Here is a 26,128-nt window from a genome sequence, read left to right on the forward strand (position 1 = left end):
TCGCAAGTCTCCTGCCTCTCTGTAGAAAGGCCGCACATGACATTAAGTGCAACTGTATTTGCACACCGTGCCTCGCTTGCTTCAGGGTACGCACCTGCTGCAAGACCTTCGATTCCTCCATGTTGTGTGAGCCATACTCAAGTAAGCCTCACAATCCTAGGACTTCATAAAAAAATCAGACTTGCCGTCATCTGCACTCAAGCAACTTACTTTACTCCTCTTGTACGAGAAATACAGCAAATGCACACATGTCTATACTGATGACTCAACTACATGAGCCAGTTCCAGTGGCTGTAGTTATACCAACAACAAGAATAACTCAATGGTTCAAGACTTTCCATATCACTACGTCTACAGCTGCAGAGCTCGCGGCTCTCCTCAGTGCGCTTAACACAGAGAGCCCTGAAAAATGGACAGTCTTCTGCGATTCAAGGCCGGCCTTACAATGTATAGTCATTTCTCTGACATGGAACTTACGATCAACTGACATGCGAAATCTTGGAACGCATCCATCACTTAAGAGAAAAAGGCTATGATATCACTTTTCAATGGATAACAGGTCATTGTGGTATCATAGGAAATGAAGACACAGACAAGGCAGCTCGTACGTCAAACCAAGGAGACCGCTGCGTCCCTATCCCTCTCTCAAAGACAGACGCTGCGAGATAGCTTTGCGTTCTAGCACGCGCACTCTCAGCTGAGTGGAACACCGCACATGCAGTGTGTACCAGACTGCATAGACTCAACCCTTTGCTGCAACTTAGACCTCTGGCCGGAATACACAGACGCGAAGCATTTCTTCTGTGTCGGTTGTGGTTAGGAATTGCTTTCACGAAAGCTTATCCAGCAGTAATTGGAATGGCTGACAGTCCTGCATGTGATCTCTGTGGCTGCGAGCAGAACATAGACCACTTATTGTGTCGCTGTCGTCAATTTGAAGCACAAAGACAATCTATATCCAACGCATTCAAGAAACTAGATGACCATCTTCTGAGTGAACAGGCAATACTAGAACACCGTCCCCAACTATCATCGGCTCAGCAGGCAGTAAAGGCACTTTTGTGCTTTCTGAGTACGTCTGGCTTGTGCGAGCGCCTTTGACTCTGTAGTGCTGTTCGTGTACGTCTCCCTACTGCCATCTCTCTCTTCTCTCCATTCTTTCTATTCCCCTTCTCCCTTCCCCCAGCACAGGGTAGCCAACAGGATTTTTGACTGGTTAACATCCCTGCTTTCTTTCCATCTCTCTCTCTTTTGCATCGCAAATCTGTGGTGCTCTGCACTCGTCGAGCTCTGGAAGTTGCTCAAATTAACAAGCGTGTGGCCGAACACGTCTGAATTAACTAGATTTTGATTCCATTAAGTGACGCATACGCCTGCTGGGACCAGAAGAAGAGTTCGAATTATTTGATTTACCTAATTAACCAGGTTTTACTGTAGCAGCACTAACTCCCCAATCAAGTACTTAGAGGGGCCCCTACACCGTATGTGCAAGGTATTTGAAAACACAGCTTTGAATTGCCATTAGTAATGGACACTCAAACTGTAATCTATCTAAAGCATAGCTTTAATTTCAGTAACACCTTTGTCATCCACCGAGCACATTTGTTCTTGCATAACATTATCTGTTTTAACATAAGATATGAAAATGCATGCAGTCTCAGACACATGTACAGTCGCTGACTGATTTTCCAGACCTGTCCGAAAAATCGAACAGTTCACAAAACTTGTTCAACCAAAAAAAAACAGAATTTATTAGGCTTACAACGGCTTAAAGAAATCTCTAATAACGCGATGCCTCATACTATGCTTGGAGGCGATCAAATTTGCTTGTATTTGCGTAGGAGTGATATCGTTTCCGTATACACTCTGGCAAGAACGTCACCGTGTTGGCGATCTGTGATCTCCATTGCTGGAGATTTCCATGGAGTTCAAAGAAATGAGCCATGTTTCTTTGCACCGCTTGGTACTTACGAAGGCACACGAACACACACAAAGATGTGACGATCATCTCCAAGATACACCTGCTCTGTGGGCACGCTACGTGCAAATAACAACTGAAACTTTCAAATAAGTAAGTGAATAAAAATGGATCACGCATTAAGTGATTATGACGATAGTACTGACCGAAAAAATGAAGTTAACAAGAAAATAGTGCCATACCCTAGAGTGGTTTGTCAGCCAAGGAAGAGCGGGCATGGCTTCCGAGCCTGGAGGATGTCATACGCTCTCTATTGAAAACGTGCACGTTCCAATCTTAGAGGCTATCGAGTGGGCCACTGGAAGCCAAGGCAGTGGAAAATCCAACATGGCAGCCCCCAAGATTGGCTAGCATATGATCTAGGCTAGCTAGTGATTTAGTCTGTAAAATCGTACTTTGGGGTCTAAATTCTTCCGAAAAATCAGTAGCAAAAATGCATTAGCTCTACGGGAACCCCGACGGTGCATTTATGAAGTCCAAAATATTCATCAAGGCCGAATTTTGAAAGTCCGAAAAATTAATTAGCGACTTATGTTAAACAGTATCTGAAAATACTTTTTGAGTATCATGTGTCTGTGTCATGGTACGTTAGGCTGGACATCTATACCAAGTGAAGAGACAACACCATCTAGGAAGACATGTATTCGTGTCTGTGTTTCTGATAAAACAATTAAGGTATCGTGTATTAAAATACTAGAAACTCCTGTTGCAAAAACCTAAGGACGCTTTGGAGTTTTGTACGCAACAGCCAGTAAAAAGCTTGTTTAAGGAGACCAACATTTTGTTTCTTAGCTCACATTTCAAATGATCAAGCAAAAACAGTAATTATGTGAACAATGCACAGCACATAGAAATGCTGCACTTGCCAAATTCAACATCTGACGCGTTCCGGCATGCCTCAATTATCTTGGCACATCAGGATTCTGTGCAGTGTGTGCAGAACTAAAAGCAATTATCTTTACTCATTCAATGCTACTTATTCAATCAGCTTAAGCTCAAGAACAACACACGTAGAGCCATCTTATATCACTCCAACTTCATATAATCTATTGACTTCTGGTTGGATGGCCACAGGACAACACCTTAATGCATTCCACATTAGGTATGAAGCAAATAACAGTGTTAGAACAAGGAATGTTGCCGGAGCCAACATTCTGACAAGGGGACTTGTCTTTGTTGGGGTGGCAACTGCTTTCTTTAGCAGAGTTTTTGTGCACGCATAGCTCACTTTCCCCCACCCTTAATGGGGGAGGAGGAGAATAAGCCTGTGTGTAGTGTGGGGCAACTGATGTCAAAGTGCTCAACAAAAAAAAATAATAATAAAGGAATACAGGGTGCTGTGATAGACAGGGTTCGGTGCTGTTATAGAAAGGGAAACAGGGGGTGTTACTGGTGGTGGGTTCCTTCAAGAAGTGGAAATAAAGAAGGGTGGTGCATGGAGCGAAGATAAAAAGGATACTGCATTAATCTGGCTGATTTAAAAATGTAAAAATGGGGCTGTCCAACAACACAGTAATGACACCAGTTACCAGAAATTATACTCTCATCAGACTTCAGAATACAGTAAGATCAAACTTCATATGACAGCAGACTTTATAACCAGGGAACTAATCATGCATTTTGAGCACCGTTTCATTATACCTAACAATAAACAAGCAGGCTGTTTCTGCCTTTATCTGAAAATTCATAAGGTTTCTGTAGAATTGCATACCACATGAATCCCAAGGCAGACCCATTGTGTCCAACAAGAAAATGCCTACCGAGCAACTTTAAAAATTCCTAAATCGTTCACACATACCATCCACCTATCCATCTTTTATTCAGGGTACATCTGACTTCCTTTGAAATACAGATTCTATTAATGTGACGCAAACACAGTCTGATCAGGCCATTCTTGTAACTTTAGAGGTCTGTGCCCTGTACCCAGATATGCCTATTAAAGGAAGGATTGAAGCAGTCTCGAAATCACTTGAAGGTAGCAAGCAAACACACCCTGCTGAAGCTTACTTTTCATTGCTGAAGTTAGTCCTCACTCTTAATTCTTTTGAATTAGATTCATCCTACTATCTACTTACCTTTGACATTAGCATAGGAACCCTTTCTGTGTCGACACATGCCAATATCTCCGAGACAGAGTCAGAGCTATTAAAATAATCCACGTTCAAACTTTGCACCTATCTCCACTACATACAGTATATAGCATCTTCATTATATAAGAACATGGCATAAATGCAGTAAATGCATTCACTAGTCAGTTTAACCACTTTCACACTACTAGTATTAATTTTCCTTGCTACTAGTCAAATTAACTTCAGGCACAGCAGCCTATATATATTGAGAAAGGAAAACTAAAAATGATGCTTTACAGAAAGCCTGCAGATAGCCAGCAATATTTATATTATAGTAGTCACCACCCGGGAACACTGTAAGTAAGGAACCCTTGTGAGGCAAGCAGAATGCATAAGAAGGAACTGTACTGACGACAGAAATTATGTTCACTATTTAAATTATCTATTTGGGCAACACTAAGTGAAAGAAAATACCCACATGCACCCTAAAGCAGGACTACAAGAATGTGAGTAAATTAGAAATAAAATCGCCATTAGCTAGAAAGGAGCCTATGACACAGTCCAACTAGCCACTAGCTGGCCTTTGTAATAAAGTATTTTGACATGCTCCCAAACATAAACAATATTTGACTGAAACACTATCCAATCTTAGCAAGCATTGAACACTTCAGAAAAGCACACCTGAATGTAAGAAGTGTCCGGTGGCGTACCAACTGTTTCTCAATTAAAACGGGGGGGGGAGGGGGGGGCAAACCGCAAACCATATGATCCTCTCTTTCTCTGTATAATTGTGCATTTGTTTTTTCATCCACTTTCATGTCATCTATTTATCATTTCTACATACTATAATTAAAAACTATGAATAATTTTTCCTATGCCGTCCTTGGTGTCAGACCTGTTGGCTTCTTATGATTGTGACTATATATATATATATATATATATATATATATATATATATATATATATATATATATATATATATATATATATAATATGTCTTGCAAGTTGTAATTATATAAAGTGAAAGAGCCTGGAAACATGTCTGTCAGTCATTTTTATATTTAACAGACAGATACCTATTTATTAATCACACATCCATGGGGGCCCAAGAAATTAACATTTGCATTTATTTCGTGAAACTATATAAAATCTCAAGTTGATGCAGGGACAAAAGGCCATGAGCGCCCCACAGAGGTCCCTGATCTTGTCCCGTAGCAGCAGTACAGCACACATAAAATATGCATATTTGCTACAAACAATTTTAATAATTAAAAAAGGAATTATATGTGGTACAAGCCTACAACACAAATGTATCGCTATGGCGAAGGCAATAGTATTGTCGAGGTTACACACAACAAAGTGCAATCAACATGACTTGCAATATTCTCAAGAAAAAAAAAAGACAGCAGATTTCTAGTACAGCTACTTCTCTCAAGCAGTTACAATAAAAGTTTAATTTCTTTGTAATTATATCCAGAGTTCAAAATCTTGCCTTATGTGACTGTTCCGATTGAAACCGTGCTCGCATTTAATGTATGGAGGAGAATTTTTGAAAAGTCGGTAACTCATTAACACACATCTTACTTTGCCAGAAAATTTCATGGTGTCTTCCTGCCCTCCCAATTTTCACTAGATTTGATATTGGTTGAGTTCACAGTTCTCCCAGGGCAGCGGGATAAATTATGCTCTGTTCATAAAACACATTCATGAAGCTCCGGATCGCTTGCAAGGACAATTTACTGCAACTGTCATAATTAGTGCCCGGTCTTTGAAGTTGACATAAGTATTGACCAAAAGGCACTGTTCATTTTCACTAAACATAAACAAAGTGCTCTGTTTAGTTCACCAAGTACATGATCTAAGCCAACTAGGAACATCTTATGGAACATGAAAATAAGGAGAAAAAATGACAGCTCAGTAATTATTTGCAATGATTCTTCATTATTTGCAATGATTCTAACTGGACCAAGAACGCAACAATTTTGTCACATATTGCACTTGCCATGACCCCCCTCCTCCTCCCACAAAATGTAAACCTGTTGTAATCTACCTGCAGCTAGTATGTCGTGACACTGGGGAGCATAGCTGGTAGCGGCCACATGACACACTTCGACACTTGAAGAAGAATTTTTTCTAGAAAGGCTGGTGTTTGATCCAACTACATTTAACTTTCCACAGAGAGTTTTGATAGAGTACTGCCAATGCACACATAATTTATTGTGAAAGCCCCAATTACCCATCTATTTTGAACTTTACCTACATATCACCGATTACCTTGCCCTTACAGTCACCAAACATAAAGAAGCTGCCTCCTTTAGTTCATTAAAAAGACCAGATGAGCGTAATATACCACATCTGAAAAAGTAAAAAGAAAAAAAAAAAGAGTGTTCAATAATTATTTTTAACACATCTAAATGAGCCAGAAACATAAGACTTTTTGACGCATTGCACTTAAAATGCTGGCCTAATGTACCACATCTGAAAAAGTAAAAAGAAAAGGAAAGAGTGTTCAATAATTATTTTTAACACATCTAAATGAGCCAGAAACATAAGACTTTTTGACGCATTGCACTTAAAATGCTGCCTATTCTAAAATTTATGACGTGCAGAGTTGCCTTGGGACATTGGGAAACCTAGCTAATTACAGCTGCATGTGGTACCTTTCAATACCTGCTTACAATATTTTTAAAGCTGTATTTGATCCGCACAAATTTACCATCACACAAGAACTTACTGTATTTGACCTCAGTTGTAGTTGTAATTGTGCCAGTGCAGCAGTATACGTTGTAAAAAAACTGCTCTTAAAACACACGAATAACACTATGGATCACTTGCATACATATTCTGTTGGAAAAGGCACATTTAATCCACCCATTCAGAATATTGCCAATATATTACCCATAGCATGCCCATCATTTTTCCTAAATATAAACAAGATGCCTTGTTTAGCTCACTGAGGACATCGGGGAGGCAAACTAGGTATCTCGTGGGATGCACGAAAACACATGGAAAAACGAGGGCTTAGTAATTACCTGTAACATGTGCACTTAAAGCAGGAAAATGAAAGTTTTGCAACACATTGCGCTTAATATTCTCCCTACTTTCACAGAATTTTAAGACTGTGCTCGTGCTGTTGTTTTAGGAGTCTGGGAAACATTTCAATTAGCGGCACTATGACAGCCTGTACCCCTGCAGTATCAATAAATTTCTACAATGACCGTAATGAACCTACACAGAATAAACATTTATCAGTTGTCCCGCAAAACATTGCTTCATACTTTGAAGAAATATAAACAGTGTACTCCACATAGTTTACCAAGGATACTGAGGTAAAACAACTAAATGCCGTGTATAACTAATAAAAATTGGAATAAAGTGAGTGTGTTAGGTAACTATTTTCAGAGCACATAAGCAGCCCACACAGTTAAATTTTCAGTACATGTCAGCAAAAAGTGGCCGCCATGTCTTCAAAATATGAAATATCTGCTGTTATTGCTCTTCTGAGTAAACAAGTGCTAGTGTAACTTATTTAGAAGCAGCCTGAAAATGAAATCGACAAAGTCAGAACTGACACAGTTGGTATTGAAATGACTCTGGACGTTCAACCAAAGTAATTTTCATGAACATATCTACGATAAGTCTTAATTGCACAATGAAATTTGACAGTTAAACCTGTAAGAGGTTGGATTAGACATTTGATGGTAGTCAAATACTGATACTGCAACACTATGTAAAGTACCTCTGGACAGAGATTGAATAGTTCCAGCATTTCATAATCCAACGATTTCATGCTGTAAGGCACATGAATCATTGGGCACTGCTGATTATAATACCTTATCCGGACCCCTGCCCTTGCTGGCAGGTTAAATATAGCAAGCTGATTGTCTTTTCAAATACAGTTAGGTAGTCCTGACAAAACTGAGAATGATGCAAATAGTGCAAGCAGAAATTTTTTCAGATGGGAACAGCCCAGCACTGGTCCTTCTGCACAACTCAAGCAGAGACCAGACAAATTTGTAGACTTGCAAATCCCACACGTCGTCTGCTACAGTGCATCCCAAGGAGGCACAAAAGAATCCTTGCTGTCTAAGCAGACGATACATAGTAAAGAAAAGCATTATTTACGTGACTACTCTATTAAGAAAATTTAGCTGCAACCGTATTCTTGTTGCAATTTGCAGCCGAAAGTGCCCAATTTCAATAGTGGGGAGGGGCAAATGGCATACTTTGCCTCCCCCATCCATGCCCCACTTCTGACAATGGAGGAAATGAATGTAAGTGCACCTATGCAAGGGTCACCTATCGCCGCAATGCAAACTTTGAAGATGTGTACACGCAAAAGTAAACACTTAGTGTACTGTCAACTTAACAGCCTGTGCTTGTCCCTGGTTTAAGACTTGCATACATCTTCAAAATTATATAAAAGTAGGAAGCATTGTCATTGATTATGTGCAGGCAGATAAATCCAGTTTTACCTGCACTAGTTCAAACAATATTTACATGGTGGAATTTTCACTGTGCGACAAACAATGCATCGGGGAAACAGAACAGCCAATGAATGGTAAATTAAACGGCCATCGCAAGGACACAGTGAAGAAATTTCTCAAAGCTGTTGTGCAGCATTTAAACCTGTCAGGTGACAGTGTTAATGAAATTAAATTTTATATTCATACATTTGTTCTCATCTCATCCACAAGTTTAGTACACTCCAGCCAATCAGTATAAATTAGGGGTGTGCGAATACCGATTTGTAGATTTCTGATTGAATATTGAATCGAATCAAGAAAAAAAAAAAGCAGAATATAGAATATTAAGTATATGAAAATTTTTCACAATATTTAATGTTTATAAATATTGGGCAACAAAATATGGTTCTCTGCATGCTTGGGAGTCTCCTAGCACTGCATAACAAGAATTTAGCAAGCTATCAGTTACTTATGCACATAGAAATCAACATGTAGAGTATGGTCTACCCTTATTAAAAAGCCCCTCACCAGGCCTCATAGCAGATTTTGGTTATATGCTGGAAGTTGGTGCGTGTCCTCGAGGAAGCGTTCTACCGCAATATTTTTTAAATTGGTTCTTTAATAGCCGAGATAGAGGTATTTCAGTGCCGCGAACCCATGATTTCAGGAGACGAGCATCACCACCAACACCACTTGCCCTGTTTAGCTTCTGCAAGCGAAATTCCTTCCCCACGTTCTCCCATGCTACAATGGCTAGAATAGGCAAGTGTGATGAACGCGCACGCTCACGCGTGCCGCTTTGGAAGGAAACTGCCAGGGGGCACTGCTACACGCATACATGTCGGCCGTGACAGTGGCTAGCGGCCGCAGCGCAGGGGCCCTGCTTGGAATGTGATCATCCACGCGCACTGTCAGGAATGCTATAACAAATAAGAGAGCTTCAGAATATATATATGCTCGCTCGTTCATGGCTGCAAATTGCTATAGAGTAGCATAGCCCCTTACGAATTACAGAGCGCCAAGGTAACAATGCAATTCAGTGCACGTCGATGGTAGAATGCAACTTACTTTATCTGTTTATCTAACGCAAAGCAAGAAAATTCCCAGTGGTAACTCGGAAGCAAACATTTTATTCTCAACACATTGCTTAGCAAACAACTCGTTTTTTGAAGAATGGCTTAGCGTCCGTTCAAAGCTAACCATTCTCAGTCATCCATGATATTTTGCTATGCGACACGCCTGAGCTGGTACTCTTTTTCTTTTTTTTAACGAAAACAAAAAGACATTTTGTTTAAATAGTTTACAAGCAGTTCAAACAGAACCTTGTCAGCCTCTGCTAAATGACGCACCTGAGCTTCAGTTGCTTCTTTTCACGGGAAGACGCTCTCTCTTTGCTGAGTGCCTTAATTCATGTAGAAGTGCAAACGGACAACCAAAAAAAATTTTGTTACCTGGTTGATGAGGTTGGGACCATGCCGTGCACAGCCTAGCATGGCGTCATTTTTTTTTGTAGGCATGAGACAAGCTTTTCCAAGCTGTCACTGTGCAGCTCGTTGTAACTGAATTACACCGAAGAAGTAGGTTCAAGGGCGTCTACATATGAGAAGAGCTTCTCAGAAGGGTATATGAGGCCCCGCAGAACTTGATGAACATCGCCAGCTATTTGCTGGCTTCATCGGCGGAAACAAGGAGCTTGTCAAAGCATTCCCTGCACACAGTCTTCAGGATTGTTTTGAGTGCTATATACCTTGCCGTGTAGAAGACTAGCCGCGAATCGCTCATCTTTTCAGGGTACTCATGGTCGGGGAGCATTGTGGACTTCTTTATCATGCGAGAAGCGTCTTCTACCTTCCCACTATGACTTGCATCCTCACTACTGAGGAGAAAGGTCAGATCGCCCCCTTCACAGTTGCCACTGCTGGGAGCTTTGACCAAATCATAAAAACTGAAGCAGTTCACGATGAGCAAGAATTGGGCAGAAGTGGGATGGTCGTTGCGACCAGAAAATTGTCTAATGATACCAAACAAGTGCTCAAGGCAGTCGTGGCTCAGCTGGCATGTCAGCAGCTACTTAAAGCCAAGCGTCTCACGAAGGTACTTGATTAGAGCAAGCGCGGCCTGAAGAGTGACCCTTAGTCCCTTGGCAGTGCTTGCTGAAAGAGATCCGGCTGGTGAGTGACGTTCCCGCATGAGCCTCCCATTGGTTTAGGCAGTCTAATACATCCTTGATGTGCCTTTCATGTGCAGAATCAGGTTTCAACCCTCCAGGTGGATTCTGTTCTGTCATTGCTTTTACTAGCTTCCACATCAGCAGAACAAAGGCTTGAGTTGGTACGGGGTCGCCCCAGTGCTCCTTTATTTGCGTCTTGTAGAAAAACAGGCCCCGAAGCAACTGTGGACTGAAAAGGTACAATCAGCTTTTCAAGGTTGTTAGGGCTCACGTGAGCAAGAGTGATCTTCGGCATCACTTTAAGAGTAAGCGTACACTTATCCTCTATGTGTGCTGCTCTAATGTGCTCAGTATAAACAGAACCTTCAGGTATTTTGTACCTTGCTTTAAGAAGGCCATTTCGAACACATTTTATCAGGTGCGGAAAATCCAGAATGAAGAAGAGGCGTCTTCCAGTGTCAACAGGATGTGGTGCAGATGGCTTTATGGACGTCAAGGAGCCAGAAATCACAAAAAAGCGCCACATTGAACGGTTCCACGAAGCTCCGTCCGCCGTGACATAATCTACCTTCAGCCCAGCCTTTTCTGCGAGCAACACGGTTTCTGTTAAGATCTTGAGCAAAAGCGCTGCCTTCACATTTTCTCTGGAAGCGAAAACGCCGAGTATCTGGTGCCAGGAACCAGTGAAAGGCTGAAACATGATCACAAGACCATGATCGCAGGGAAGATGTTTGTCATATTCTAGTGTAAATTTTCCCAAGTCCACCATGCAGTCTTTCCACTTTCCCTCCTGGCCAACATTCAAGAACTCTGACCGCTTCATTCCGTCCACAATCGGGCCGCCGTGGCATTCAATACCTGTGATAATAGCAGGGTTGAAGCCAAACCCATCCTTCTATTCCCGTATGTGCACCTTCAAACAGCTTTTGTTTGAGAGGATGAGTATGCCTTCCCGCCGGACATGCTCATAGAGCCTCGGGATTTTCATTACCATTATTACGCAACCCAGCAACCAGTCCGCATTGTACTACATGCCTTTCGTTGATTTAGTGGCGAGTGGCTTGAAAGCATTGCATAACAGCAAGTTTTTGCTTCGATGGAAGGGCTTGTAACCTGTCTGCGAGCATGGCCTCTTCAAGTTCTGCACTTTGTCTCTTCAATTTCTCAATAGTTTGAGTGAAAAGTGGCAGCATGGCTTCCAGCCGGCAAGTGCCTCGTGCATGCGCTCATCTACGCTTTGAAATTGCTGCAGCAGAAAAAGAGACGAGCACTAGTTACCACAGGTCAAGGCGCATGGCATTACTGAAGCAGCAGAACCGGTGCAGCTCACACCGGCCGACGTGGATGGATGGATGGATGTTATGAGAGTCCCCTTTGGAACACGATGGTGGGTTGCACCACCAAGCTCTTGCTATTATACTGCATAATGTTCTACCTGGGTTAGAGACTAGACTAGAGCGCGCCACCTGGTGGGGCGTAGCCGCCTAGCGAGTGGCGCCCGAATCTCACCTTAGGAGTGAGTGAGTGAAAAACTTTATCAGCTCTAGATTCACTGGTCTTCTGCGGTCTTCAGATGGAATCGTCCATCTTCTAGCACAACGGTCGGTTGCCCTTAGTCCAGGGCTCCGCTGGATGCTGCTGCCAGTTGTGCTCGCCGAATCAGACCTTCTTGGTCGACCTGGCGATCGCTGGAGAGCACTCCCTCCCATTGCTCCGCACTCGGGTTTGGTATAACGGGTACCACGTCTATCTTCTGGCATGCCCACGTTATGTGATACAGCGTGGGTGTTTCGTGGCACCAGGGGCATTTGTCATTGTATTGTGTGGGATAAATTTTGCTGAGTACGTTTAGGTTAGGGTACGAGCCCGTTAGTAGCTGCCTCCACGCGACAGAGTCCTCTCTGCTAAGGGAGTTGTGCGGTGGTGGATACCGCTTTCTGCAGCCCTTGTAGTAATTTAGTATCGCCGAATAGTCTTGGGGTACAGGTTCGGTCTCCTCGAGGTCGCCTATGTTGGATGCTCGGTAATAAGTGTACCCTCGAGCTATCCTGTCCGCCTCTTGGTTCCCTGCCACTCCCGTGTGTCCCGGCGTCCATACTATCGTATGCCTAATTGGTTCTTCTTTTGTTTGTCGTTCTGTTATGGGGTCTCCGGAGCGGAGTATGCGGAGCGCTCCGTGCCCTATTCTGCCACGTAGGTAGTTGCGGCACGCTGTTTGCGAGTCTGTAAGGATTGTTAGAGACCGTTTAGACCGATATCCCTCCGCTGCCGCTAGAGCGACGGCCGCTTCTTCAGCCTCGACTATCGTACAGCCTTGTAGTGATGCGCTGGTGATCTCGCGTAGGTTCGAATCAATCACCGTTGCTACCGCGTTGCTGTTGCTCTGCCCCGCTGCTCTGGCGTACGTGGATGCGTCCACGTATACTGTCGTTTCTTGGGGTGCTAGTGTCTTTTGTAGGTATTCAGCCCTCGCTTCCCTGCGCGCTTTGTGTAGGTTGGGATCCATGTTCCGGGGTATGGGTGCTACTTTCAGTGTGTTGCGATACTCGTCCGGAATTGTTTCGGTCCTCTGTATCTCTTGAAGTTGATCGGCGCAGCCTAGTTTCTTCAGGAGCTCCCTGCCAGATGGGGTCTGCTGTAGTCTGCGTTGTTGGGAGACTAGTTGCGCCTCTTTCAATTCGTCGAAGGTGTTGTGTAGTCCTAAGGCTAGGAGCTTGTCGGTTGAGGTGTTGTGGGGAAGGTGGAGTGCGGTTTTGTAGGCTTTGCGTAGAATCGCGTCCACCTGTTGTACCTCACTCTTGATGGGATTGTAGTATGGAAGGGTGTATGCCACTCGGCTGATGACCAAGCTTCTGACCAGCTTGAGTGTGTCCTCCTCTCTCATGTCGTGGTGTCTGTGTGAGATGCGCGTGATCATGCGGGCCACTTGTAGGGTGGATGCCTTGAGTAGGGCGAGGGTGTGGGTGCAGCGTTGGTTTGACTGTATCCACATCCCCAGGATTCTGATGAGCGTCTTTTCCGGTATCGGCTTCCCCTCGAGGTAGACGTGGAGCTTTAACTCGTCGCTGGTGGGGACTGTGCGGTTTTGCTTTCCTCTCCAAACTCTCAGCAGCTCGGACTTCTCAGTGGAGCAGGCTAGCCCTCTTGCTCTGACGTAGTCCTCTACGCAGGTGGCTGCCTCTTGTAACTTCTCTTCTTTCTGTCTGAGCGAGCCTGTGTTAACCCAGATGGTGATGTCGTCGGCATACATGGCATGGTGTATGCCGTCGATTTCATTTAACTGTTTTGCCAAGCCAATCTGGTAATGACGCCAGATGGATGGATGGATTGATGTTATGAGCGTCCCCTTTGGAACGGGGCGGTGGGTTGCGCCACCAAGCTCTTGCCATTATACTGCCTAATGTCCTACCTAGGTTAAACAATGAAAAAAGAAAAAAAAAAACTATGAACTACCACGCCCAAATTTTCTGATCCCCTATTGCGAACTGTACTTTTGTACGACTCCGTCTTTTGTCGTTTCCCTACTTTTCTTCCCCCAGTCCTCCAATCGCCTCTTACTAATGCCTATTGCGGACATGTTTGCTTTACCACTCCTCCCGCTGAACCCAAGGGCTTCAAGGAGGCCATTGGTGCCTAAATCGATCGCTGGGTAGACGTCTTCACATTCTAATAAAACATGCTCCGCCGTTTCCCTAGCTTTACCGTAGCAAGCACATGCTTCTTTTTCCTTCTTATATCTCGCTTTATAGGTGCATGTTCTAAGGCATCCCGATCTCGCTTTGAAAAGTAATGAGCTTCCCTTTGAGTTATCATAAATTGTTTCTTTCCTGATTTCGCTTTTTCCTCTTAAGTAGTTACTCATGGCAGGTTTCTTTTCCATTGCCGCCACCCATGAGATTATTTCGGCCTCTCTGACTTTCCGCTTGACCTTCTTTGTTGCTATGTACGCTGCCACCCTACAGGCAGCGTACTTGCTGGTAAGCTTCCTAGTTCTTTTCCTCCAATGTGAATCAATGTTTTCCTGTACAGATACCTGAACACTCTCCCAGCACATTTACTTTCTTCCATATTCCTCAGCCGTTCTTCATACTCAATTTTACTGCGAGTTTCCCTCACTTCAAAACTAGTCCAGCCCATATCACCCTGCACAGATTCATTTGTAGTCTTCCTGTGAGCGCCCAGTGCGAGGCAACCCACTGACCTTTTGTTCCCATTGAGTCCTCATTGTACCCCTGATTTAAAGCAAACAACTGCATTTCCAAAAGTAAGTCCTGGAAGCATTACACCTTTCCACATATGTACTTCGGAGCGGCTCGTACCCATTGTATCCCCATAGCACTCCGTGCTTCATTATGGCTGCATTTCTCTTCCCTTTCCCTGTTATTGTTTTTTCCTGTGTTTCCATATATCTATTGCCTTCGTTTATCCATATGCCAAGGTATTTATATTCTGTTACCCGAGGTATTTCCTGGCCCTGTATCGCCACTGTCTGTTCGCTGTTTTTGTTAAATACCATAACACCTGATTTTCTAACACTAAATTTTAAGCCTAAATTGTTGCCTTCCTGTCCACAGATATTAGCCAGACGTTGCAAATCACTTTGCTTGTTAGCTAGCAACACAATGTCGTCCGCATAAAATAAACCTGGAAGCTGCTGCTCTACTACTGTACCCGCCAGTTTGTATGAGAAATTAAACCCGATATTACTTCCTTCTATTGCCCTCTCCATCCTCACCATGTACATAATAAACAGCAGCGGGGATAAAGGGCACCCCTGCCTCAGTCTGTTGTTGATATGAACTTTCTCCTCGGTCCTCATCCCTTCCCATTCAATGCAAGCGGTATTTTCTAGGTAAATCTATCTCAAAATCTGTAGACAATCATTACCTAAGCCTTCCCCTTCCATAATCTCTCACAAGATGTCACGTTCTACGTTGTCGTAGGCTCCTGTAATGTCTAAAAAGGCCACATACAACGGTCTGCTTTCTGCTTTTGATATTTTAGTACACTGAGTAACAACAAACAAGTTACCATCCAAATGCCTACCTATTCTGAAGCCATTCTGAAGCTCTCCCAAAATGCCATTATTCTCTGCCCATGCTTGAAGCTTTAATTTGATTGCCTGCATTGCTTGCCTGTATATTACCAATGTAATGGTCAATGGTCTATACGAGTGAATTCTGTCTTTCTCCCCCTTACCTTTATAAATTAAATTCACTCTACTTTGTTGCCAACTGTCTGGTATTCGTCTATCTTTTAAAGTTTTTTTCCACTGCTTTCACCAGAGCTTCTTTACTTTTTGGTCCTAGTTCATTTTTTAGCCTAACGGGAACCTCGTCTGGCCCTGTGGATGTGCGCTTAGGAATTTTGTCTTCCGCTTTCTTCCAGATTAAGTTTGTCAGCACCAGCTCCTTTTCCACTTGGGTCTCTTTCCTGCTCTTTTTTTCTTCAAATACAACCTCGTCATTGCCTTGGAAAGATTCGGCTGTTACTTTTCGGATTTAATTTATTGCTGCTTCTCCTTCCAGTCTGTTTTCATCTTCGTCTAGGATATGTTGTTGTATTGTTGTTGACTTCCTACCTAATAATTTTATGTGGTTCCAAAATATTCTAGGTGCGGCCTTCTTTTTCTCACATATTTCTGACAACCAACATTCACTTTCACCTTTTAATTTTGCTTGCACCACTATTTGAACCATAGACTTTTTCTTCTGGCATATTTCCCATTTACTGGTTACTTCGTCTTGCGGCAACTGCGCCTTCTTTGCCAGCCTGTGCTCTCGAGATGGTTTCTGTCGTTCGGCGATCGCTTCTCGTATCTCCTTGTTTCACGAGCTTTTCAGTTTCTTTTTTCCTTTCCAACGAACATGTTGTTTCTCTTTCCGTATTTCTGTCATTATTACACTTAGAAGCTCACCATATTCCCACTCTTTACTTGGCAATTTGCCAAGTTCTTCCTCAACTCTAGTGACTATATTTGCTATTTGTTGAGCGTTCAAATTTGGACTGGCCATTTTGCTCTCCTTGCTCTCTTTCCCAACTACATATCCCATTTTCAAAATGATGCGTTTATGGTCACTCCCTATGCCGCTAAACCCTTCCTCATCGAGGATCATTTCTCTCAACTTATGTTGAATTCCTTCTGTCATCAGACAGTAATCAATGGTCGATTGCCGGTTTCCCACTTCCCACGTGATCTGCCCTTCACACTTAGGCCCTGTATTCACGATAACCAGGTTACGTTGCTCACAAAGGTCTAGCATTGACTTCCCATTGTTGTCGGTATAGCCATCTAAATCTGTATGTGGGCATTCATGTCACCTAATAGGACAATTTCAGCACCATTCCCGAAACCCTTAATATTAGTGCTCATGCATTCCACTAACTATTTATTCTTCTCTGTGCAGTTATTTCCGGTGTACAAATACGTAACGCCCAGCCAAGTTTCTTTCCCAATCATTGTACCTGATAACCAAAGATGCTCTTGATATTGTGAATTTACTCTTTTCCATTTGGCTCCCTGATGGATGAGCATTCTGACTACCCTTCCCTTTCTTTCCGACTTAGTTCTGTTGCCCCCTTCCCAAACATAATTCTCATTAACTGGCAGCTCTTCTGAGTCTCTAAGGTGCGTTTCTGTAACTGCATACACCCTTATTTATTCTCTATGTAACTGCTCTTCAATCTGCCCACTTTTCCTTTCTTCTGCCGCCCTGCATGTTTATGTAGCCTATTGCATGGCGAGCTCTTTTTCTTGCTTTCCTCCTTTGTCTGTTATCGACGGCGATGCTCTTCTGATGTTCCCCTAGGGGACATTTCTTATTACTATCTAGTCTGACCTCCTGAGCGCCCGCGGGCCCCCTAAAAAAGCAACAGTGCGACCACCAAGTCGCCCGCCCACTTCTCGTGCTAGCCTGTAATTGAAGTGGATCCCGTCTCGTTTAAAACCACCACAACTTCTCACTTCCCTGTTTACTTCCACAACCTCGAAGCCTTTCTCTCGGCTCATTTTCCATATTGCCTCATTAGCAGCCACTACGGCTCTTTGTACGTGACTGTCACGTACAGGCACCTCCGGCACCGTGCACACCACGATCTGCACCTGAGGGGATAGCTCGTGCAAGTCGTCCACCCCCTTCGCCAAGCTCTGGGCTAGTCCTGTCCCTTTCCTGTTTAGGAAGTCATTTAGCCCACCTGCTACTATGGCAAGGTTGCACGCGTGGGCATTTTCCGCGAGCTTTTCTTTTGCTCGCTCCATGACAAAACCCGGTGTCCGCCCTGGAAATGTCCCTACCGCCACTCTTTTGTCGCCTTTCACCCTCTCCACAATTGCTTTTGAGCACCCACCCAGGTTTGAGTCGCCGGCGATAATCACCCTTTCACTCTCTCCTACATTGCCCTGCTTCCCTTTGTCCTTTTCCGCGTGATTCGGACTTGTATGAGAGCACCCTGGGCTCCTGCTTTTTCTGCGTGGCGGCCTCAAGGTAGGTGCCGCTCTTTCCAGCTAGCCCTTCATGCTGCATGCTTTCCACATATGTCGCTGACACTCCCTCGCCTGTCGCGTCGGGGGTCTGCATTCCATTGTCACGCACATTCTTGTTCACAATGGCGGCCCTGTTCAGCTTTTCCTCGGCTGCTTCAAGTCTCCTTTCAACTACCATCCGTGCATCACGCTCACTGTTTAGCTCACTTTTGAGCTCTTGCACCTGTTTGAGAAGCTCTTCCTGGAAAGCCTCCATTTTCTGCAGCCTAGTATCGACGTGTAAACATCAGCATGCGCCCCCTCGTGGCTCCTCTGTGGGTGACTTCCATGCGTTTCATAGGCGTTGCGTGCTGCTAACCACACTTCCCCACTCTAGCCACTGTACCCATGCTGGAGCTGGAAGATCACGTGATGCAAATGTCAAAGGCCCCGCCTTCATTTTTTTCCCCCGCCAGTTTGCTACGTGGCGCACTTACGCAGACCTGCCTCACGTTTGAGCTGTTGCATTTGTCTCGTTTTGTGCAGTGCATGATTTAGTGCGCTGTGCGTGAGAACACCTGACTAGCAGTACAAGTCGGCTATGCAAACACTGAGGCAGATGCAAGCAGATCACAGAGCATGATCTCACGTTGGAACACAGTAGAAAATTATGTAATTTTGTTCTCTGCCCACATGACTGCACCACAGAACACCTATATAAACTTAGAGAAGGGAAACTGTACCTTCCACTGTGCAAAGAAAATAAGAGTAGTGATGGTGTTGTGAACTAAAGTATGCAACTGAGAGATGGCGCTAGCCAAGTCAAAACTAATATCATCATCATATCATCAATGCCGGGCCGATCCGCGGCGAAGGTGAAGCAGGCGTTAAGCACTCCCCATACGTGCGCCTATCGAAGATGTTGCATTGCCAGGCCAACCCACGGTGGAGGTGCTGTTCACCATTAAGGTGCCCACATACACTACTTCGCTGGTCATCCTTCACAGAGTGGAAGGGCACTGAGTTTTTTTATAAGCATTGGATAAGAATTTGAGGACCATCGATTGTGCTCGCCGCTATGTTGTGCTCTGAGAGCTACTTGCTTTTTTTTTCTTGTGCGCACAAGTTCGCCCAATAAAGAAAAGTGAAGGGTTAGATTCGTGACTCAGAGTTTTGGCACTGCCTGGTCCTTTACCATGACTTAAGCGTGGTGACATCTGGTGGTACTGCTTTGTTGTGTGCTGGACGCCCTCTGCAAGCCGTAGTATGCAAAGATCGCTGCCGTCACATGAACTTCTGCCTGAGGAAACCAGGATGATCGGGACCACAAAACATCCTCAATTAAAGCCCCAGTGTCGCCTATCATGCTCCAGCAAATCAGGGAACTACCGATGTTTCGGGTGTCATCGTTTGATGATGAAAAGTTTGCTGGAGACATATGAAAGGGTCGCTACAAATTGAACTGCGATGACAAGTTGCATTGTGCCTACTTTGGATGTCACCACTCGGGCATGGTTAGGGAATCATGTCAATCCTATCAACATGGGAACTGTTTCGCAACAGCTTCCTGCAGACCTTCACGAGCGTCGTATGGAGAGAAAGGGCTGAAGTGCTGCTCGAAGGCCGAATGAAATCATCACCATCTTCAGATGACTGACCTGTTTCACCGTCACTGCGTCATGCCGCCCCTGTTGAATGTCAGAAGACCTTCTGATTTGGGGCATGAAGCAACCCGCCTGAGACCATCGCAGAATTTTCGGTGGAAGCTACGACCACCGTAATTACATAGTAAATGCGAACCAGACAACACGACTGCCAAATGCTTACTCAGAAGTGTGAAGTCCAAGCACATTAGACTCCTATGAACTCGGAGATACTATCAGGACTCCCAGCTTCGTAACGACAGGTTTCTTTGACTTCTGATATTGTCACATGCCTTTCGGACTTAGCATGTGTGCCAGTGACTCTTGTACAATGAGTGTCATTGCATGAGAGCACTCGCGTAAACCTACTGCGATACCAGCTGTGTAGTACCCATACGATAGGCCCATCATATCAGGGGCAACTCACGCTATCTTTCGCAATAGCTGTACGCATGTTCCCTGACAGCCTTTAAGTACTGCCCACACATGGCCCACACATGGGTGCTGCTCTCTGTTTTGCATTCGCCGCCCGTACTTGCACACATTGCTGAAATTGCTGGGTTAGTCACTTTTGCTTATGCGGGGAATAAGTTCGCCTCAATAAATGTCTGTCTGGTTGTACGCTCGTCTTCTTTAGTTACCGGTGTCTGGCACCACTCATGACATTATCCAGCAGTCTCTAGGAATTCCAGGACTGCAGTCTCAGCCAGAAGCGGTCAACTATACTGCCACAGTCACTTTTCCGCTCCGTGCCTGTGCCCCACTATAGCTTCGGCGGCCGTCATCCTGCACAATTTCTCAAGGAAGGTGGATGCTTGGAGCCCCCCAACCCACCACCGTTCGCTGCGTTATAACTGAGTGGGCCACGTCTACCGCCAACGCCCACACAGGGAGATGGAGGCTTCGCTGTCAATGTGCCGCGTCCACGGTTGGGTGAGCGACCATGTGGCATCGCCGACTACCTCGAAGCAAGTCAGTGGCGACCTCGATGACGTCTGCTGTCGCCGAGCTGCTACACGTATCGCCGCTGCACCGACCGTACACTAGCCCAATCCGTGGCCGATTCGTTGCCTCTTATCCGGACACCTGAAAGCAGCAACCGATGTCAGCATTGAAATGCTGAAGATCCACTGCTGCCGTTGAAGACGCTGCAAGAACCATCTCGACGACGTAGTAATGAAAATGCCACCTGAAAACGACGATGAGTCATAGTAGTGGGACAGTGTGACACAGCCTGATCCGACTCCGCGACCTAACTGCAATTGAAAGCCATCAACCACCGATCTCGATGTGCTTCTTAACGGCCACACGGTCACCTCTCTGGTGGGCTCGCGAGTCGACCACTCCGTCGTCAGTGGTTTTTGCACCGCCAAATTGAAAAATCAAAGCCCATTTCTTAAAGAAAGATAGTTGAATGCGAAACTTTCCTTCAATGCAGACTGAATCAAAGTCCAAAGCCAGCGACCATGCAATGAAACCAAGAAATGCATATGTGATTTGATTGCTTGTTTAGAATTGTATTTTTTTAACATTGAAGTTGAATCAAGACACATTTAACTTGCATAGTCTTTATTTTAGATCATGTAGCCATTGATTTCACGCACACACTCACACTTTCATGGACAATTCTACACTTGCACAGTATTGCCTTGTGATCGCTGTGGTAGACGGTCAGAATCTCTCCCATCGTAATGTGACAGTCTGCTTGTAAATGTGAGATCTGTGCAGGAACGGTGTGGAATTGTGGGTCCCTGTAGCGTCTTCAATTTTAAAAAGTAGCGATCTAGCATGAAACTCTTGATCCATTTGCTGTGCTCTTTCACCGCATCTATGTTAAAATCACCGCACACAAGGATCGGCGTACTCAAGGTTTTCATCATTTCTGCCAGGAACATTTCTGGGTCACGACGAGGCATGTTCGGTCTGATGTACATGCTGACGATCACAAGACCAGTAGGTATCTCGACTGCACAAGTGTCTCCCACATGGCTTCTGTATGTCATTGCCGATACACGGGATTGGCCTTACGGGCACGATAGCGCTCGTGCTTACGTTCACGTGTGGCAGCCTCTTCTGCCGTGCCCTGCACCCGCGGCCTACTCGTGGTGACAGCCGGGAATGCGTTGCGCGGCGCGCGGCATGCAAGGTTGCATGGGAAGGCCCCCAAATCTGGACAGCTGGATGACACCTAATAACACTGACCGGCATCACACAGCAATAGTTAGCTTATAATTAGACTTACCCTGCAACCATTGTTATCATACAACAGTGCTCACGGGACGTAATTTCTGGCATGAACTTCCTGTGCCAACACGACGCAGTCATGGACTTTAAGAACGATTTAGTTGATATGACGCTGTGCAGGGACCAAGTGATACTACCGGATAGGTCACCGTGCCTTCAGTCAACATTCAGTGTGCTATCCCGCCTCGTGCCAGCGTAATGCTTTCTGTGAGCGCAGAAGCAGCTGCAGACGTAATGCATACCTGTAAGTTCTCCCGAATGTGTCATGTTCTATGAAAAATAAGTTGCTTGGACATGAGTCTTGACGGATGGAATGACGCAAGATTTATAAAGCATGGACTCAAAAACGGAATTATGTGGAACACTTTTGCCGCTTTCTTGGGCAGTGCAAGATGCCCTATACTAGTGGGGTAATTGCTTTGAGCAAGTACTTTGCGTAGTATAGTTCCCGAAGCAGGCGATATCGGCAATAGCAAAGTGGGTGCGATCCAAAGGCAATGTGTTGCTTGTCAGTGTCTGCTGTTACAAGTTTGCTCCTGTGTCAATGCATGCCTACAACCCACCCACTCTTCCTATTACGGGATGTTTAGAATTTTAAATCTGATGGGTTAGCAGGTAAAGTAATGCATCATCGAATGCGACCAACACCTGCTGTGAGGGCATGAAGATGGCATACATGCAAGAATTTAGGGCAGTCAGTAATGCGCGCTTGTCCTCTCGGATTCCGCCCTACCTTACTCGATGGCAGAAGTTCTGGAACCAGCTTCTCGTATTAATCCAAGTCTTCTCGGATATAAACAAGAACAGCTTGTAATTATCCAATGATGGAAGGACTGCTTTATGTTGTGATCAAAGATTCCACAAGCACCAGTTGCTAAGCATTGCCTAATCGAAGAATCTGCTAGACTACTCCGTCAAAGCCTGTAGCGACATTCAAGACGAGAACGATTGTCCACAAAGCATCAAGTAGGCGAGATGCTGTGGGTCGAAATCATCCAGCCGTCCGTGAGTCCCTGGGCGTCTCCTTTATATAAGTATTCCAGCTAATGTTAGCCAAGTTGATAAAAGATGATTAAAAAGAAACACTGCGAGGTACGATTGTAAGAAGTGCGGTAATTTTTCGTCAGATCTCTGATGACCAAACGCCGAGGTATTTATAACTATTTACCTGTGTTTCTTTAATATCTTTTTTTTTTCATTGAACAGCTTGGCTAACGTTAGCTGGGACACAGTATAGCATTAGTGAAAGATGGAACCCTGCATTTACGTGTTGATTATCGCCACCTAAACAAAGTCACGAAGAAGGACTGTGCATCGTCTCCCATGGGTAGACGATGCACAGGACCTACTGTGAAATGCAAATTATTTTTAGGCAATATTTCATGACTAGCTACTGGCGCTGACTGGTTCTTGACCATCACTACAAAGTGATGATATACAGCGCATTCTATATTAATGGAAACAGATTTCTTAAAGTATGGTTTAACTTATTCGATGGTCCTTTTTCACTATCTGTTCTTTCAGTGCGACGGAGACTAGATGGTCGAATAGCCGGCGTAGTCCGTTGGCTAATTAACTAAGATTGGTTCATTAACATTTTAATTGCTGGTTTTAGCACCAGTGTTGCTAACTAAGTATTGGAGAAGGACGCCATAAAAGGCAAAAACAATTTATGTGGTTGGAAAAAAAATTCCCACCAATTACGATATTCCATAATGCGAGATTTGAGCGCAACTGTATACATGCTTTCATTTCATGATATAGTGAGGCAAAGAATTTGAAACCAAATCATTGCACTCACTGGCAGTGGGCCAGTGCCGTCAGTGCCTTTGCAGAGGGAGGGGCATGAGGGGCAGGGTATGAGAGCGCTGGCATGATGAGCAGCATCGGAGCCAGCTGTGGAAGAGGACGATGAAGGCGTGAGCAGTGGCACGGGCACAACGAACAGTATGGGAACGCTGGCATGATGAGCGGGATTGGAGCCAGCTGTGGAAGAAGACGATGAACGCGCGGCATGTTTACGTGGCAACGAATGGGGACGCTCAACCCAGAAATGGGCACGTCAGAGCCTCGCCTTAATACTATGGCGCCATCTCTTAGTCTCGTGCGGCACTCTTCTTTCATCCTTACCCTTTCAATATACCCCCCTCCATTTCCCGCCTAATGCTTTTTTTCCGCGGTCCTCCTTGCGCTCTCTTCACTATCGCCGTCTTTCACCTCCCGCTGCAGTCGGCGATCGCTCTTTCATCCTTTGCTGTGCTCGTTTGCTCGGTTACGAGGGACGCCGAGGTACACCGACGCTTATCACAAGAATGGGCGCCTCAGAGCAGCGTTTTAAAACGCCGTCCGTTGTTGAGGTATTCATTGACAAAAATTGGCCCTTTTTCACTCTGATACCAAAACACAGCGCTCGAAACACCGCCCACGGTGTTATTCTCCGTGGTCTCGTGGGTAACAGCGGCTCGCTGCAATGACCTGCTGAGCGTTAAGTCGCCAAGACACGATTTTCACGAAATAAGAGGCACGCACAGGCAGTCAACCCATAGACGTAATAGAACCAAACAGGGTGGGAAGCTTCATGTGGGCAGTCGTTCAGGCTCATTTGGAGCACCCAGTTTGGTATCGGAGCGACAAAAAGGAAAATTTTGATAACCAGTATCTCTACAGCGGACAATGGATTTAAAACCATGTGAATTGTTTTCGCCACTGGTGGCGTTCTGCTCCAATACTACCATTGCAACATTAGTGTTAAAATCAGTAATTATAAAGTACTAATCCATCTTAGTTATTTAGCTAATGGTCTGCGACGGCTATCGGCCATCTAGTGCCCGCTGTGCTGAAAGAACGAATACTGAAGAATGCATCTCCACACCAGTCAAATCTTTTTTTTGTGTGTTCCCTATAAAATAGATCATGCTCTGACTCGTGTATTTATCTTTCTCTGGTGACTGATTTTTCACCGTCTAACAAATGTTAATCCTTATCGGTCGACACAGGGCGTGCTTGCATGTATTGGAAGTTTCTTGAATGTTCTAGCTGCGTACTGTTGTCACCGACTCTTTTGTAACCTGATTGTGTGCACAACATGAATTGTGCAGTACTTTCTGGAAGGCACGCGGGCACCAGCGGTTATGCTGGAACCTTTGACGAGTCATGTATGAAAGCCGACGTGCTTGATCTGCTGATTAGATTTTGGACAATCGCCGACTGTGCTCGCCGCTATCGTTCTGCTTTGAATGTCACTTGCTTTTGTGGGCACAGGTTCGCCGAGTTCATTTCGTGATTCAGTTTTCTTACTGTGTTCTTCACCATCACTACAACGTGACACAAACTTTATTTACCAGCTATTAAAGATGCCTTTTACATTTAGATGCTTGGTATTTTCTCTCCTTCTTTTTTTTTTGCAGCCTGTCATTGCATTTTCATTGCTTCCACAAAAGTCGTCAATATATACCCAACCTGAGAATTAGCATCTATCTGCACAGCTCTATTGCTTTCACACATTATTCTATCGTCAGTGCTGCACCGTGTGACGTTGACTTGTCGCTGTTGGCGACACTCAGCGTGACTTTGTCAGAGGAACCAAGAAACTTAGGGCCATGTTTCGAGACTTCAACTGAGAGAATAAGTGACTCCATTTCGCTCACGGTGTGCAGGTGCTGGACTGGCTGTCCGAGATGCTGGCATTGGAGATACCAACTGATGTTCGTCAGCTCCTGCTTTCCTGTGCCTGCCGTCTACGATCTGTGCCCGAATACGGAAGTGCTTGGACCGAGCTACTCAAAGGCCTGCGTGCCTGAAACCTGCGCCAAATAAACTGTGCCTTGCCACATTTCCCACCACATAAACTGGATGCCACTTGCTCTAGGCTTCTTGCAGGGTGTTTTCTGGATTCTGGTTTGCCCTAATGGCTCCCTTACTAGGCTACGCTAGTGATAGCACTGAATGAGCGATGCACATGTCAATGCAGTGTGGGGTCTCAAGTGTGCTCTTGGGACAAAGGAACATGAGCACAGTAGTGGAAACACACCAAAGGGCATTTACTGGACCTTCTTTAAAAAAGTCGCAGTTTATAGCAATTTAGTATAAAGCCGTA

The 26,128-nt window shown here is 44.7% G+C and overlaps 1 protein-coding gene across 2 annotated transcripts in view; it reads left to right on the top strand.

Moving 5' to 3' along the window:
- LOC142576583 (focadhesin) overlaps nucleotides 1-25,914 on the top strand; it is a 429,785-nt gene extending 403,871 nt beyond the window's left edge. For both annotated transcript variants that reach the window (XM_075686768.1, XM_075686769.1), the window contains exon 36: nucleotides 25,689-25,914. In XM_075686768.1, the coding sequence (XP_075542883.1) occupies nucleotides 25,689-25,832 (144 nt within the window). In that variant the 3' untranslated portion in view covers nucleotides 25,833-25,914. The remainder of the gene's footprint in view (nucleotides 1-25,688) is intronic.
- Nucleotides 25,915-26,128: the final 214 nt, after the last annotated feature.

Source organism: Dermacentor variabilis, chromosome 3, assembly GCF_050947875.1.
Source record: "Dermacentor variabilis isolate Ectoservices chromosome 3, ASM5094787v1, whole genome shotgun sequence".
In the NCBI taxonomy this organism is placed as follows: Eukaryota; Metazoa; Arthropoda; class Arachnida; order Ixodida; family Ixodidae; genus Dermacentor; species Dermacentor variabilis.